The sequence below is a fragment of the Apium graveolens genome, chromosome 7, assembly GCF_009905375.1.
Source record: "Apium graveolens cultivar Ventura chromosome 7, ASM990537v1, whole genome shotgun sequence".
In the NCBI taxonomy this organism is placed as follows: domain Eukaryota; kingdom Viridiplantae; phylum Streptophyta; class Magnoliopsida; order Apiales; family Apiaceae; genus Apium; species Apium graveolens.
In genome coordinates, this window is record NC_133653.1 from 154,443,761 (window position 1) to 154,458,634 (window position 14,874).

General features: G+C 40.6%; 1 protein-coding gene and 1 non-coding gene across 2 annotated transcripts; one reads left to right on the top strand and one right to left on the bottom strand.

The window, feature by feature from the left end:
• The first annotated feature begins 7,381 nt into the window (after positions 1-7,381).
• TRNAS-UGA (transfer RNA serine (anticodon UGA)) lies at positions 7,382-7,468 on the top strand. The gene has a single exon. It is a non-coding gene; the product is annotated as a tRNA-Ser (tRNA).
• Positions 7,469-9,321: 1,853 nt separating this feature from the next.
• Positions 9,322-13,263, bottom strand: LOC141674138 (DNA-directed RNA polymerase subunit beta''-like). Its single transcript, XM_074480863.1, has 3 exons — positions 12,465-13,263; positions 11,549-12,043; positions 9,322-9,662 (listed from the first exon to the last, which is right to left on the bottom strand). Exons 1-3 carry the CDS (start codon positions 13,261-13,263, stop codon positions 9,322-9,324), a joined length of 1,635 nt encoding a protein of 544 aa, XP_074336964.1.
• Between the last annotated feature and the right edge of the window lie 1,611 nt (positions 13,264-14,874).

Genomic DNA, 14,874 nt, shown 5'->3' on the forward strand with positions numbered 1-14,874 from the left:
GAGCCAATTTTCCGGGATAGTTGACTTGTATCTAACATCCCTTTTTCTGACTAGACAGATAGACTCTTGTGTACCACTTTTGGGACAGATGGCTGTAGCACTGTTGTACTTTTGACCAGATGAAACTATGTATTTCTCGCATTGTATATATTTGTTTCCTTTCAGTTCAGTTCCTTAGTGACGAGATCACTGTTTTTATCATTATTATTACTGCACTTCTTATTAGAACTGTCATAAAACATTAGAATTGCGAGATACATTCTCCCCATTATAGAGTTGTGCAAGGCACAATGTTGTGTATGATTGTGACCTAACGTTGAATTTCCCAATATTTTTTTTATTATCAGTAGCATGCCGCCAAGAAAGATTGAAACTAGGGCGAACCCTGGATCTGAGGACCAGGGAAGCCATAACCAGGACGATAGGAACCAGGAACACAGTGAAGAGGAAGATGAGGATTATGTTGAACATAATGACTCCCTGTATTAAGAGGAAGAGGAAACATATAATGTTGAGGGATTTGTGATAGAGGCTGAGGAAGGAGAAACTGAGGTTGAGCAACCAATACCAAACCCAGACATGGATCCCATGGGCCAGTTCATGCAACTACTAAGGCAGAACTTGGAACGTCAACCCAACCCACCCCCTCAAGGAAATAACAATGCTGTGGCAAACTCTTTCAGGGCTTTTAAGTCCCTTAAGCCCTCCTGAGTTCCACGGATCAGCCGACCCAGTTGAGGCAAGGGCATGGTTAAAGGAAATGGAGAAATCCTTTGAGATTTTGAGTACCGATGAGGCGCAGAAGACTGTATTTGCTACCTACCTTCTGAAAGGAGAGGCCAACTACTGGTGGGAGGCCAAGAAAAACATGGAGACAGATGCTATCATAACCTGGGAGAGATTCAGTCAGTTGTTTTTGGGGAAGTATTTCCCGAGATTTATGGAAAACCAGATGGAGCTCAAGTTCCTGGAGCTAAAGCAGAATAACTTATCTGTAGCAGAGTACGAAGCGAAATTTACTGAGTTATCAAGGTTTGTGCCGAAATTTGTGAGTACCGAGGAAAAGAAAGCTAGGAGGTTTCAGCAGGGACTGAAACCGTGGATTCAGAATAGGGTGGCAATCCTTGAGCTTACGGATTATGCCACTCTGGTGCAAAAGGCAACAATTGTAGAAGCCGGAAGTGAACAGATGCAGAAGGAAAGAGAGAAGAAGGGAATAAAGAGGAAAAGTATGAGCATGGGTGGGGGTTCCGCATGAAGGAGCTTCCCAATTAGATTTAATCGAGGAGCAGTGTCCCTACCGGGAAAGAACACTGGGTTTAAGCGACCAATGAGCGTGAATATGAGCCAGAGCGGCCAGAAGTCAAGAATGTCCTATTCCAACCAGTGTCGACCCCCATTGCCAGCCTGTAACACTTGTGGAAGGATGCATTCTGGGGAGTGTAAAGGAAAGCCGGTAATCTGCTTCAAGTGTGGTCGAGAGGGTCACTATTCAGACAAGTGCACTTCGCCAACCCCCATTACCCGCCCAACCACCACTTGTCATCAGTGTGGATGCCCGGGTCATTGGAAGAGGGAATGCCCAATGAACAAACCAGCAGCTTCGGGAGCAAGCAGGGCTGCTTCTAATAAGCCACCTACTGCAAGGACTTTCAACATGACAGTCCAGGATGCTATGAAACATTCAGATGTGATAGCAGGTACCCTTTCTCTAAATTCAGTCAGTGCAAACATTTTATTTGATTCAGGAGCAACTAAATCTTTTATATCAAGGGACTTTGCGCGTAAATTAAGACTTAAAGTTGAACCCTTGATAGAGCCCTTACAAGTAGAAATAGCCAACCATGAAGTTATTCTTGTTAATCTGATTCACCCCGCCTGTGAGTTAGGCATAGGGGAACAATCTTTCAATGTTGATCTGATTCCTTTTAAGTTAGGGGAATTTGATATAATTTTGGGAATGGACTGGCTATCTAGCAATGATGCTCAGATAGACTGTAAAGGGAAGAAAGTTAAGTTGAATATTCCAGGAAAGAAAGAAGTCATATTTAGGGGAAAGAGGCAGACGCAGAAATTTTTACCATGGCCCAGGCCAGAAGGATGCTACGAAAAGGAAACGAGGCTTACCTAGCCTATGTGGTAGACACACAAAAGGAGGTGCCCAACTTACAAGATATTCCAGTAGTCAACGAATTCGAAGATGTATTCCCACAAGACCTTCCGGGATTACCACCCGATAGAGTGATTAAATTTGCTATTGAGTTGGCCCCAGGGATGGCGCCAGTTTCAAAAGCACCTTACCGGTTAGCCCCGTTAGAAATGAAAGAATTAGCTATCCAATTGCAGGAACTCTTAGATAAGGGTATGATAAGACCTAGTATGTCTCCGTGGGGAGCACCAGTTTTATTTGTTAAGAAGAAAGATGGGAGCATGAGGCTGTGCATCGACTATCGAGAGTTGAACAAGCTAACCATAAAGAACAGGTACCCGTTACCTAGAATAGATGATCTGTTCGACCAGCTAAAGGATGCTGTGTTTTTTTCCAAGATTGACCTGAGAACTGGATATCACCAACTAAAGATTAAACCCGAAGATATCCCCAAGACAGCGTTTCGTACCAGGTATGGGCATTATGAGTTCTTGGTAATGTCCTTTGGATTAACCAACGCCCCAGCGGCTTTCATGGATTTAATGAATAGAGTATTTAAGAAGTACTTGGACAAGTGTGTGATAGTTTTTATTGATGATATTTTGATCTACTCAAGGACTGAGGCAGAACATGCAGAGCATTTGAGGAAAGCTCTAGGAATACTCAGAGAGGAACAGTTTTATGCCAAATTCTCGAAGTGTGAATTCTGGCGGAATGAAGTACAGTTTTTAGGACATGTGATCAATAAAGAAGGAGTATTGGTCGACCCCTCTAAGATAGAGGCGGTCTCAAATTGGGAAAGGCCAACCACACCCACAGAGGTAAGGAGTTTCATAGGATTGGCCGGCTACTATCGTAGATTTGTGCAGGACTTTGCGAAGATCGCAGCCCCTTTGACACGACTTACTCGTAAGACAGAGAAGTTTGAATGGACGGAGAAATACGAGAACAGTTTTCAGGAACTAAAGAAAAGGTTGGTAACGGCCCCGGTGTTGGCATTGCCAGACGGAAAAGGAGATTTTGTGATATATAGTGACGCGTCGCACAAAGGATTAGGGTGTGTGCTTATGCAGCACGGTAAAGTGATTGCGTATGCGTCAAGACAACTGAAGGAATACGAGATTAGATATCCTACTCATGACCTTGAGCTCGCGGCAATAGTTTTTGCCTTAAAAATTTGGAAGCACTACTTGTATGGAGAGAAGTGCGAGATTTTCACAGACCATAAGAGCCTCAAGTACATATTTACGCAGAAAGGGCTCAACATGCGCCAGAGGAGATGGTTAGAACTAATCAAGGACTATGATTGTGAGATTCTCTATCATCCGGGGAAAGCCAATGTGGTGGCTGATTCCCTCAGTAGGAAGGAAAGGCTCAGAATGTTAATGACTTCGGAGGAATTAATCAGGGATTTCGAAAGAATGGAAATAGAAGGAAAGGTAACCGGAACCGGAACTGAAAAGCTGTTTGAGATATCAATGCAGCCAGAGTTATTAGAAAAGATTAGGTTGTGCCAAGAAAGAATGATGAATGAGGGCAGAGAGTCAATGACTGGAGAAGAGATCCATATTGAGAGAGACAATAAGGCGATAATGAGGTATTCCTACAGGATTTGGGTTTCGAATGTTCAAGAACTTAAAGACGAGATTTTGGATGAAAGTCATAGTTCAAGGTATTCCATTCACCCGGGAAGCACCAAGATGTATAGAGATTTGAAGGAATATTACTGGTGGCCCAACATGAAGTGGGACGTAGCAGAATGGGTAAGCAAATGTTTGACTTGCCAAAGAGTAAAGGCAGAACACCAGAGACCCAGTGGACTTTTACGACCCCTGGAGATTTCCGAGTGGAAATGGGAACAGATAGCGATGGATTTTGTTGTAGGCTTTCCAAGGACGAAAGCCAATCATGATGCCATATGGGTAATTATAGACCGACTGACAAAGTCAGCTCATTTCATTCCTATCAATGAGAGATACACAGTCGATAGACTGGCGGACATTTATCTTAAGGAAATAGTGACGCGACATGGAGTCCCAGCGTCCATTGTCACAGACCGAGACCCCAGATTCAACTCCAGATTTTGGAAGAGCTTTCAAGAATGTGCGGGGACCAAGTTAAATATGAGTACCGCGTACCATCCCCAGACGGATGGGCAGAGTGAAAGGACCATCCAGACACTAGAGGATATGTTGAGAGTCTGTGCAATAGACTTTAAAGGAAGTTGGGATGATCACTTGCCGTTGATCGAGTTTTCTTATAACAATAGCTTTCATGCTAGCATCGGAATGCCACCTTATGAGGCCCTGTACGGAAGAAGGTGTCGATCTCCCTTATACTTGGATGAAGTAGGGGAGCGGAAGATGCTCGGACCCGAAGTGGTCCAAAGGACCAAAGACATAGTGGATCTTATCAGAGGGCGGCTTGTAGCAGCCCAAGACAGACAGAAGAAATATACGGACCTAGCCCGAAAGGACAAGGAATATGAAGTAGGGGACTTAGTACTGCTGAAGGTATTCCCTTGGAAGGGATTAATGAGATTTGGAAAGAAAGGAAAACTAAGCCCAAGATACATTGGACCTTTTGAGATACTAAGACGGATTGGGAAGTTGGCTTACGAGCTAGCCTTAACCCCGAACCTACAACAAGTTCATAATGTGTTCCATGTGTCAATGCTAAGGAAGTATCATCGGGATGCCAGACACATAGTGGAGTACGAGCATGTGGATATGCAACCAGATCTGACTTACGTGGAGAAACCAGTAAAGATTATGGATAAGAAGGAGCAGGTGCTTCGGAACAAAGTGATCAAGCTAGTCAGAGTGCTATGGAAGAATCATAATGTGGAAGAATCAATCTGGGAACTAGAGAGCGCAATGCTAGAAAAGTACCCCCAATTGTTTTCTATTTGATTCCGGGACGGAATCCTTTTAAGGAGGGGAGACTGTAATAACCCCAAAATTTTGAACTTTTTGTAACCCTTATGAATAGTGTTTTTGCTGATATTGCTGAATAAGAAAACTGTTCATGCCACACTATGTAGGGTTTATTTTATGGATATTCTGAGATTTTATTAGTACTCTATATGGTATATAAGTGTATGTAAAGATCGTCAGAATCCAATTCCGAACACTTTGATTTTTCCCGGAAATCCACTAGATACGGAAAGAATTGAGTATAAGGTAACAGGATAAAAAGGATTTAAATTAAAGGATTATAAGAGAGGATCATAAAAGGAATATAATGTATTGAGAAAGGTTAAGGAAACCCAAGTAATAAGATCCCGGGTATGATCCCTCAAACGAGAAATGAGAACGAAAGTTAAGCGAACCGTATAACAGATCAACGGTCATTAGGCAAACAATTAGGGAGTTAATCAAGGAGGTTAGGGATGATGAGGTCATCCAACCAATAAGAAGAGGGCAAGTAAGGGATGATGACATCATAAGCATGACATAAGGGGAAGGAGATGTGGTTGAATTAAAACCACACAAAGACAAGGTTAATAAGGTAATTAACCAAAAATCCAAACAAAACTACATCCACCAAGCCAAAAAAATCATTTCATCAAAACAAAAATTTTATTTGTCTTCACCAAGAAGCTTGCTCTCGGCTTTTTCCATTTTCAAGAAGAGGAATTTTCAAAATTCAAGTTTCAAGCTTCCTAAATTGGTAAGTTAATTATCTAGTACTCCTTATGCATAGATATGGCTATCCTATGAGTTTAAGCCTCCAATTCATTCTCAATCTTCTCCAATAAATCAATGAAGAAGACAATGAATAGTGATTTCAAGGTTTTTAACTTGATTTTTCTTATTTTTCCTTTAAGATCCAAGCATCCCTAAGACATCTCAAGGCTTCTTAAGGCTTCCTAGCTACTCACATCACTTCAAGGAAGGTATATCATCTCCAAACCCTAGCTTTACTTTGTATATTAGGATGATTTTGGTTGTTATGGTAATAGAGTAGCTTAATGCTTGTTGGTTTAGAGTTTGGGTTGGAATGGTGATGAATTGAATGTTGAAATCTTATGGTTTGGTTAAAGGACTTAAGTATAGTTTAAATTCAAGTTTAAGAATCTTCCTCAAAATTTTTCTATTATTTTTTATCCCATAGCCTACCGTGGTAATAGTATCTTCTAACTTCAAAGTAAAGTTAGAAGAAATCGAGTGATTTCTTCTAACTTTACTTTGAAAGTATCGATAGATACTATCGAGCAACGGGCGGATGGATCAATGAACTGCATTTTTCAAAAACATCATCAGAAAAATGGAATGGGGTTTTGCCATTTAGGCGAAAAATATTCTAATTCTTAAGAACTCAACGGTATTCCCTGTATGGTTTGAGGGGGTAGGTCCCGTTGAGTTCTTACGCTTTCATGGCTATAATTTATAACTCAATTCATCTGATTACTACAGAGATGAACCCAATCCAGAATATGAACCATAAAAGAAAATACCTATTCGTTATGTATGGATGATGAGATTCCATTGATACAGAGCCAATTCCAATAGACTTATTGGAGGGTCCCATTGGCGTGCATCCAGTAGGAATTGAACCTACGAATTCGCCAATTATGAGTTGGGCGCTTTAACCATTCAGCCATGGATGCTTAGCGGGGATCCTCGTACATGGTGAATAACCAAATTCCAATTAAAACGAAATCTTTAGAATAAATCAATGCAATTTAGGAGGAATCAATGAAAGGACATCAATTCAAATTATGGATTTTCGAATTGAGAGAGATATTGAGAGAGATCAAGAATTCTCACTATTTCTTAGATTCATGGACCCAATTCAATTCAGTGGGATCTTTCATTCACATTTTTTTCCACCAAGAACGTTTTATAAAACTTTTTGACCCCCGAATTTGGAGTATCCTACTTTCACGCAATTCGCAGGGTTCAACAAGCAATCGATATTTCACGATCAAGATGCCCTACCTTTCCAACTAAGTCCAACGCGAGGAGGTCAATCTTAAATGTTGGAAGCTACTTCTAAGGTACTCCCCCTCATCTATACTTTACTATAAAGGATAGGCAATTGAGAGATAATAGGGCGATAGCGATAGACACAGAAACTGAAAGAAATAGATGAAAAAATGACTTCCGTAGAGGATAGGGTCAACCTGCTTAGATAGGGCGATAGCCCGGTTTTGGTTGAATATCCTTTCCTGTGTTTGTCTTGTATTGAGGTATACCGAAGATATGAGTCAAAGTAGGTAACAGAAGAGGATGGATGTCTGAGCGGTTGAAAGAGTCGGTCTTGAAAACCGAAGTATTGATAGGAATACCGGGGGTTCGAATCCCTCTCCATCCGCGAGGTCAGTACTCACTCTTGCGTAACGAATCGGATAGATGCTTGTGTTATAGGTTGTCTCTTGTCTCCCTTTCATTATCTTCCTATAGGTTGGGGAAGGGCCGGGTGTCCCTCTCGTTCAGTGATCCCTGGAGCGGGGCGTACGTGTTGAACACGGGCGCTGAAAGCCAGACATTAACCTACCTTTTTGAGAAAGATAAAAGGGACGCCTCGCACAGACTACTCAGAGCTGGTTTCGTGCTCAAGACGAGACTCCTCATCTAAGTCAATTGATGGGGCAGATGGTTTCTCTCTTCACGAGCTTCAAGCTTGGCATACTGAGGCTGAAACAGTTGCATCATAATACTAGCCCCGCCTAACCAGCCATGTTTGTTCAGAACCGAGAAGAATCTAGCTGGGGCACAGATGCTTTATTTATCACCAGGTAAAGATGAATACTATATGGTAGCGGCGGGAAATTCTTTGGCCTTGAATCAGGGTCTTCAGGAAGAACAGGTTGTTCCAGCTCGATATCGTCAAGAATTCCTGACTATTGCATGTGAACAGGTTCATCTTCGAAGTATTTTTTCCTTCCAATATTTTTCTATTGGAGCTTCCCTCATTCCTTTTATCGAGCATAATGATGCGAATCGGGCTTTAATGAGTTCGAATATGTAACGTCAAGCAGTTCCTCTTTCTCGATCCGAGAAGTGTATTGTTGGAACTGGGTTGGAACGCCAGGCGGCTCTAGATTCAGGGGTTCTTGCTATAGCCGAACATGAAGGAAAGGTCATTTATACCGATACTGACAAGATCCTTTTATCGGGTAATGGAGATACTCTAAACATTCCATTAGTTATGTATCAACGTTCCAACAAAAATACTTGTATGCATCAAAAACCCCAGGTTCAGAGGGGTAAATACATTAAAAAAGGACAAATTTTAGCATATGGCGCCGCTACAGTTGGTGGCGAACTCGCTTTGGGGAAAACGTATTAGTAGCTTATATGAATTATATGACCCGTAATATAATTCATCGTGATAAGTATCTCCAGAGATACTTATCACGATGAATTATATTTGTTCGATACACTGTTGTCAATATAAATGTTGAGAAAATAATACAATGGAAAAAAATTATATTTTTTTTTCAATAAATACTATTAAAAAAAGGGCTTGTGTTGCATTGGCACTACATAGCTGAAAAAAGTTTAGATAGAGGAATAAAAATAGAACAAGTAGAAAAAAATCAGATTTCTACTTAACATAAAGTAGAAATCAATGGGGAGTCTATAAAACCCATTCTACAAATGATATATTAATGGATTTCATTCCACTCCCAGGTCCAATGTGCGAGTTTTACGCCCCCTCTCCAGTCGAATGCGAGCCAGGCACAAAACCAAAACAAGAGATAGAGCTAGGCTTGGAAAAATCCCGATAGCCTCTGCCTGAACGCCTGAACGCCCCGTTCTCGGTCAAGCCGCGTGAAGGGCCTCTGATCGTGAAGGAAATGATCTTTACATGGAAATGAAAGAATCCGAGGTGATTAATAAAAAAAATATTGCAGAGAATCCGAAGCTGGTTGATAGCGGAAGTAGCGCGCCAAAGAGCAAAGCGGAGCATTCACAAATAAATGGTGTAAGCGGAAGGGAAGGCGCAACGGTTAACGACTGCCCGAGGAGTGATACCTATCCTTTTTCCCTTTAGAAAGGAGACAATAAGCCCGTCAACATTGAAGCTTCCGCTTTTGTTTTGGAAGCTGTTAGGCAAGTGATATCGTACGCAAGTCCGGGCCTATATAGTGGGGGCGAGTGCCTTGTACTCTGCTTCGGCACTAGACCTGGAAAGAGTCGGTTACTTTTTTGAAACCCAAGTCAGTAGGTTTTTCCGAGGAATACGCAGAAGCCAGTAGTGGGCCATCTGCTATCGGGGCAGCCAACCCAGTCGGCATCGGAGAATGCAAAGAAGGTGGTTAACGGTCCCGGAGTGATGGTTAGGCCAAGGCCACTAAGAGAACCCCTCAGATAACCGTAAGATGCTACAGCCTGGAGATGTACGGTGGTGAGAGCGTGCATGAACTGACAAACTTGATTGACGGTATTGCAAATGTCAGGTCGGGTGAGAGGGAGGTACTGAAGGGCGCCAACAATACTACGATATTCTGTTGCATCAGAGAGAGGAGCACCGTCGTATGCAGAGAGCTTTGAGCCAGACGCTGGTAAGAAGCAATTTTATCCGTATATGAATTTATACCTAATGGATTATTTGATCCATATTGATGCAATGCGCCCAGATGAATAATACTGGCGCCTACTAAAAGAAAGGGGAGTAAATAATGAAGACTAAAAAAATGATTTAAGGTGGCATTGCCCACGGAGAAACCGCCCCAAAGCCAAGTCACTATGGTATCTCCTACTACAGGTATGGCGCTAGCTAAGCTTGTAATTACTAAGGAACTATTCATACATTGTTGAATAGAAATAAGGAATACCAATCTTTGATAATTTTGTCATCCTCCAATTGTTTTCGAATGGGCCCATTCAACGATGTAAAATATCACAATGTTATAAAAGAATCAATTAAAAAGGATCGCCCAATTCCAATTAGGAATTTCTTGGGCCCTTTAGGAACAGCCTTTCAAACTGTTAATTTTTATTCATTTTCCTATTTAATAACTTATAATCAGATCTTGGTAACTAACTATTTGCAACTTGACAACTTAAAACAGACCTTTCAAGTACTTAAATATTTTTTAATGGATGAAATTGGTCAAATTTATAATTCTGATTCGTGCAGTAACATTATTTTGAATCCATTCAATTTAAATTGGTATTTTCTTCAGCATAATTTTTGTGAAGAAACCTCTACAATAATGAGTCTTGGGCAGTTTATTTGTGAAAATGTATGTACGAATGGCATAATTGTCCTATTTTTTCCTCGATCTTCAAAGAAAACTGACTCCTCCTACTCCTTCTTCTCCTTTAGGATCGTCGTTGGTCCTTCTTTCACTAATGATCTCACCATTTTTAGTCGTTCGCGAGAGGGACTATCCTTTCTATCGCTTGCCCTTGCTTTTCGCTCATGGTCTTCCTACTCCGATCTCGCTTTGGAGTAAGCATGGTGTTAAACGAGGTCAGTGAGGAATGTATAAACTAATGCTTCCATAGATTCGATCGTGGTTTACAATTATAGCTTCCATACCTGTTGTTTATTTTTATTTGTGATCATCTTCCTGGAAAGAGGAAGAGTCAAAAAAACAGTGATTCAAATCACGATTTCTCTAGTACCCTATAGATCTAGAAAGGAAAGAAAAATAAAATCACATTGAGACCTCAGCCTGCTAACTAGCTATGTGGAGGTACACCTTCACGACCAGCTTCTTAGAGGGACTATGGCCTTTTAGGCCACGGAATTTTGAGGCAATAACAGGTCTGTGATGCCCTTAGATGTTCTGGGCCGCACGCGCGCCATAGAAATAGTATTCTTGCTTTTTTCGATGATCCTCGATACAGAAGAAAGAGTTAGGGAATTACTAAATACGGCACTATAGAAGTCTATCCAATCGCCAAAAAAGAGGATTTTATTGAGTATCGAGGAGTCAAGGAATTTAGGCCAAAATATCAAATAAAAGTGGATCGGTTCTTTTTCATTCCCGAGGAAGTGCATATCTTACCTAAATCTTCTTCCATAATGGCTTGGTAATCAAAACCCAAAGATCTATGAATTAGTCCATGCTTGACTAACCAAGCAGACAAACGACCCTGCATCTTTTTTATCTCTCCCGCATTGTTTTGTTATTTGTATTTGTATAAGTATTTTGCATTGACGATGATATTTTTGCGGATTGACCCACTACTTGTTTTCCTGTACAAAGGAATCCTGGCTAATTCACTAATTCGTGGGAAGAGACTGAACTTTTGTATTTGAAAAATGTTTCGGGAGGGATCTCTGAAGTAGATGGCGGTTGATAAAGGAACTCCCGATCGTAATTTCCAGTATGAATACTACGCCCAACCTTAAATTTATGATTGGTTGTAAAACACCGATTCTCTCGTTGAGACTTAATTCTATCTTCATAGATTTCTCAAGATATTTTCTTACGAAGTTTTGTTATAGCATCTATAACTGCTTCCGGTTTTGGTGGACAACCTGGTAAATAGACATCTACAGGAATTAACTTATCAACTCCCCGAACAGTACTATAAGAATCAGTACTGAACATCCCCCCTGAAATTGTACATGCTCCCATAGCAATAACATATTTTAGTTCAGGCATTTGCTCATATAATCTCACCAAAGAGGGAGCCATTGTTAACATACCGCCAAGCCATTTTTTATTAACATAATGACACCGAGCCCTTATTGCAGCCCATGCTACTAGGTCAGCTGCTTTATTTTTAGTGCCAACGATTAAGAATTGTTTTCCCTTACTTGCTGCATCAAAAACCAAATCACAAGCTTCTGATAAAAAATGAGCAGTTCTAGTAAGATTTAGAATATGAATACCTTTACGCTTTGCAGAAATATAAGAGGCCATTTTAGGATTCCATTTCCTAGTACCATGTCCAAAATGAACTCCGACCTTCATCATCTCTTCCAAATTGATGTTCCAATATCTTTTTGTCATTTCTCCCCACACCCCCCTCTTTTTAAAAAAAAAAAGAGACGAGGGTATCCTAAAATAAATAACTGTTCCGATGGAACCTTTTCTTCTACCGCAAATTGGCCGTAGATATACGACCTAAGCCATTACATTATTCCTTTCTATTCATTATTATCATTTTTACTATTACTAAATGAAATCAAATGTTTTCAAATAAAAGGCTGAATCCGCTTTTAGGAATCATTAAATCCTATCCTATACCTATAAATGATTGTTCTGATGTATCATGGAAATTCTTTAAAAGGCAAGAATCAAAAAATTTTCTGTGGTGGAACAAAATATCTCTCATTTCCCCCTCAAATATATTATTATTTTTGGTTTCCAAGGAAATGTTGTTATGTTGTCTCGAGGGGTGCACCAGTCCCTCGAATCCGGTACCAACGGGTATCATCCCCCCCAGAACAACGTTCTCTTTCAGGCCTTTCAACCAATCGATACGACCCCGTAGAGCTGCTTTTGCTAAAACTCGAGCAGTTTCTTGAAAACTCGCTTCGGATATGAAACTTTGAGTATTCAGAGATGCTTTTGTTATTCCCAATAAGACGGCTCGGTAACAGATTGCTTCTTCCAAAGCACGCCCCATTCGTTCCGCCCGTAACAATCCAATTAATTCTCCGGGTAAGAAAACATTTGACATCCCATCTTCTGAAACCAACACTTTTGATGTTATTTGACGTACAATAATTTTTATATGTCTATTATGGATCTGCACCCCCTGGGATCGATAAACCTTTTGGATCTTATTAACCAAAGAGATACGGCTTTGCACTATAGTTAGCTCAGCACCAATCAAGAACCCCCAAGGAATTCCAAGAGTTCTTGTTATACATTCGTTCCAACCCTCAACCCTCTTTTCGAGATTCATCGATATTGAATCAATCGAACGCACTTCTAACACCTGTTCCACTTTTGGAAGACCCTGCGTTATATCACCAGATCGCGATTTTTCATATATAAATGTAACTAATGTATCTCCTTCGTAAAGGATTTCCCCATAATGTCCATGAACCGTTGCTCCTGGGGTAGCCAAATAAGGCTTAGCGGATCGTATTACTACAAAATCCATTTTAACAATTAGAACTTGACCCAATTTGAGGTGTGGTCCATTTTTGGCTATACATACATTTTCACAAATAAACTGCCCAAGACTCATTATTGTAGAGGTTTCTTCACAAGAATTGTGCTGAAGAAAATACCAATTTAAATTGAATGGATTCAAAATAATGTTACTGCACGAATCAGAATTATAAATTTGACCAATTTCATCCATTAAAAATATTTAAGTACTTGAAAGGTCTATTTTAAGTTGTCAAGTTGCAAATAGTTAGTTACCAAGATCTGATTATAAGTTATTAAATAGGAAAATGAATAAAAATTAACAGTTTGAAAGGCTGTTCCTAAAGGGACCAAGAAATTCCTAATTGGAATTGGGCGATCCTTTTTAATTGATTCTTTTATAACATTGTGATATTTTACATCGTTGAATGGGCCCATTCGAAAACAATTGGAGGATGACAAAATTATCAAAGATTGGTATTCCTTATTTATATTCAACATGCATAATATGGATTCCAAACATTCATGATCTGGATGTGAATGAGTCGAATTACTTCTCCCTCGGTCTATTAGTGAACCATCTCTCCAGGGATTGTGAAAGGTGTTCCACTAGAAATATTCTTGTTATTACTTCGACTCATATTCCCCAAAAAGTGGATCCCGCTCTAATAGCTCCGAATAAATTAAATACGTGCATTAAGATACGAAGGCTTCTTATTCCACAACAACGAAAGCACTTTTTCACCCTTTCATATACTAGGGAATTTCGCTTGGAAAATAAAATGTTCCATACTAATGGATTCGGGTCCATAACCATGGGTTCCAATGCACGAGATCTTGTAGCACTTACCAATTAGGCCTTGTCGATTATGTTGAAACCATAAAAAAATACGCGGAAGAGCTCTTGACTTATTATATGCACTTTACTGATGAGCGAAGGGGCTTTCAAGGAAGGCTATTCAATAGGGTCAACCGGAGATCGACTGAGTTGGAGATGAAGAATTCAGCGCCCTTTCGATCGGTCTCGCGATCAGTTGAGATGTTTTGAAGGCGCTTTTGAGGCCTTAATCGTGGAGAAGAGTTCTCTAATCGAAACTTGAAGTTGGTAACCATGAGGCTTCAAGATCCCATACACGTGTTCCTCGGCTAAGGACTTCTGCAAAACCTCTTCGGATTGCGTGAAGTGATCCTTGTAATGCCAGGATAGGGACTCTCTCTTTTCTGAATCTCTCCTCTTCTCCGGACTCTTAGCTCTTAGGAAGAAGATTCTAGAAGAAAAAGTATTGTATACGCGACATGATACGCCGCATTGAGTGAAGGACTTCCCGATAGGAGAAGTCTGAGCGGGATCTTCATTAATGTTTTCTTGGTATCGTAGTATTCTTGTAGTTGTATGTGGCTCGGTAGGAAGCTTCTATATCTCAACTGTAGAGGCTGAAACCACATTCATGCAACTCCCACCATCAATGACCAGCTTCCATAATTCTTTGCCGCAGGTGACAAGTGTTTGAAAGATGGTTGTTCTCTTCCAATCTTACTTCTCAGGGCAGCGAGAGCCGAACCACCATAGCAGGGGAGGTATCTACGTCAGAATCCGCCAAGTCATCTACATTGAACTCTGGATTCTCTTCATCTTTCTCATTTTCTGCTCCTTCTTATTGAAGCTGTTCTTCTTGTTCCACCTGCAGGCTGGACTTTATTGGAGAAG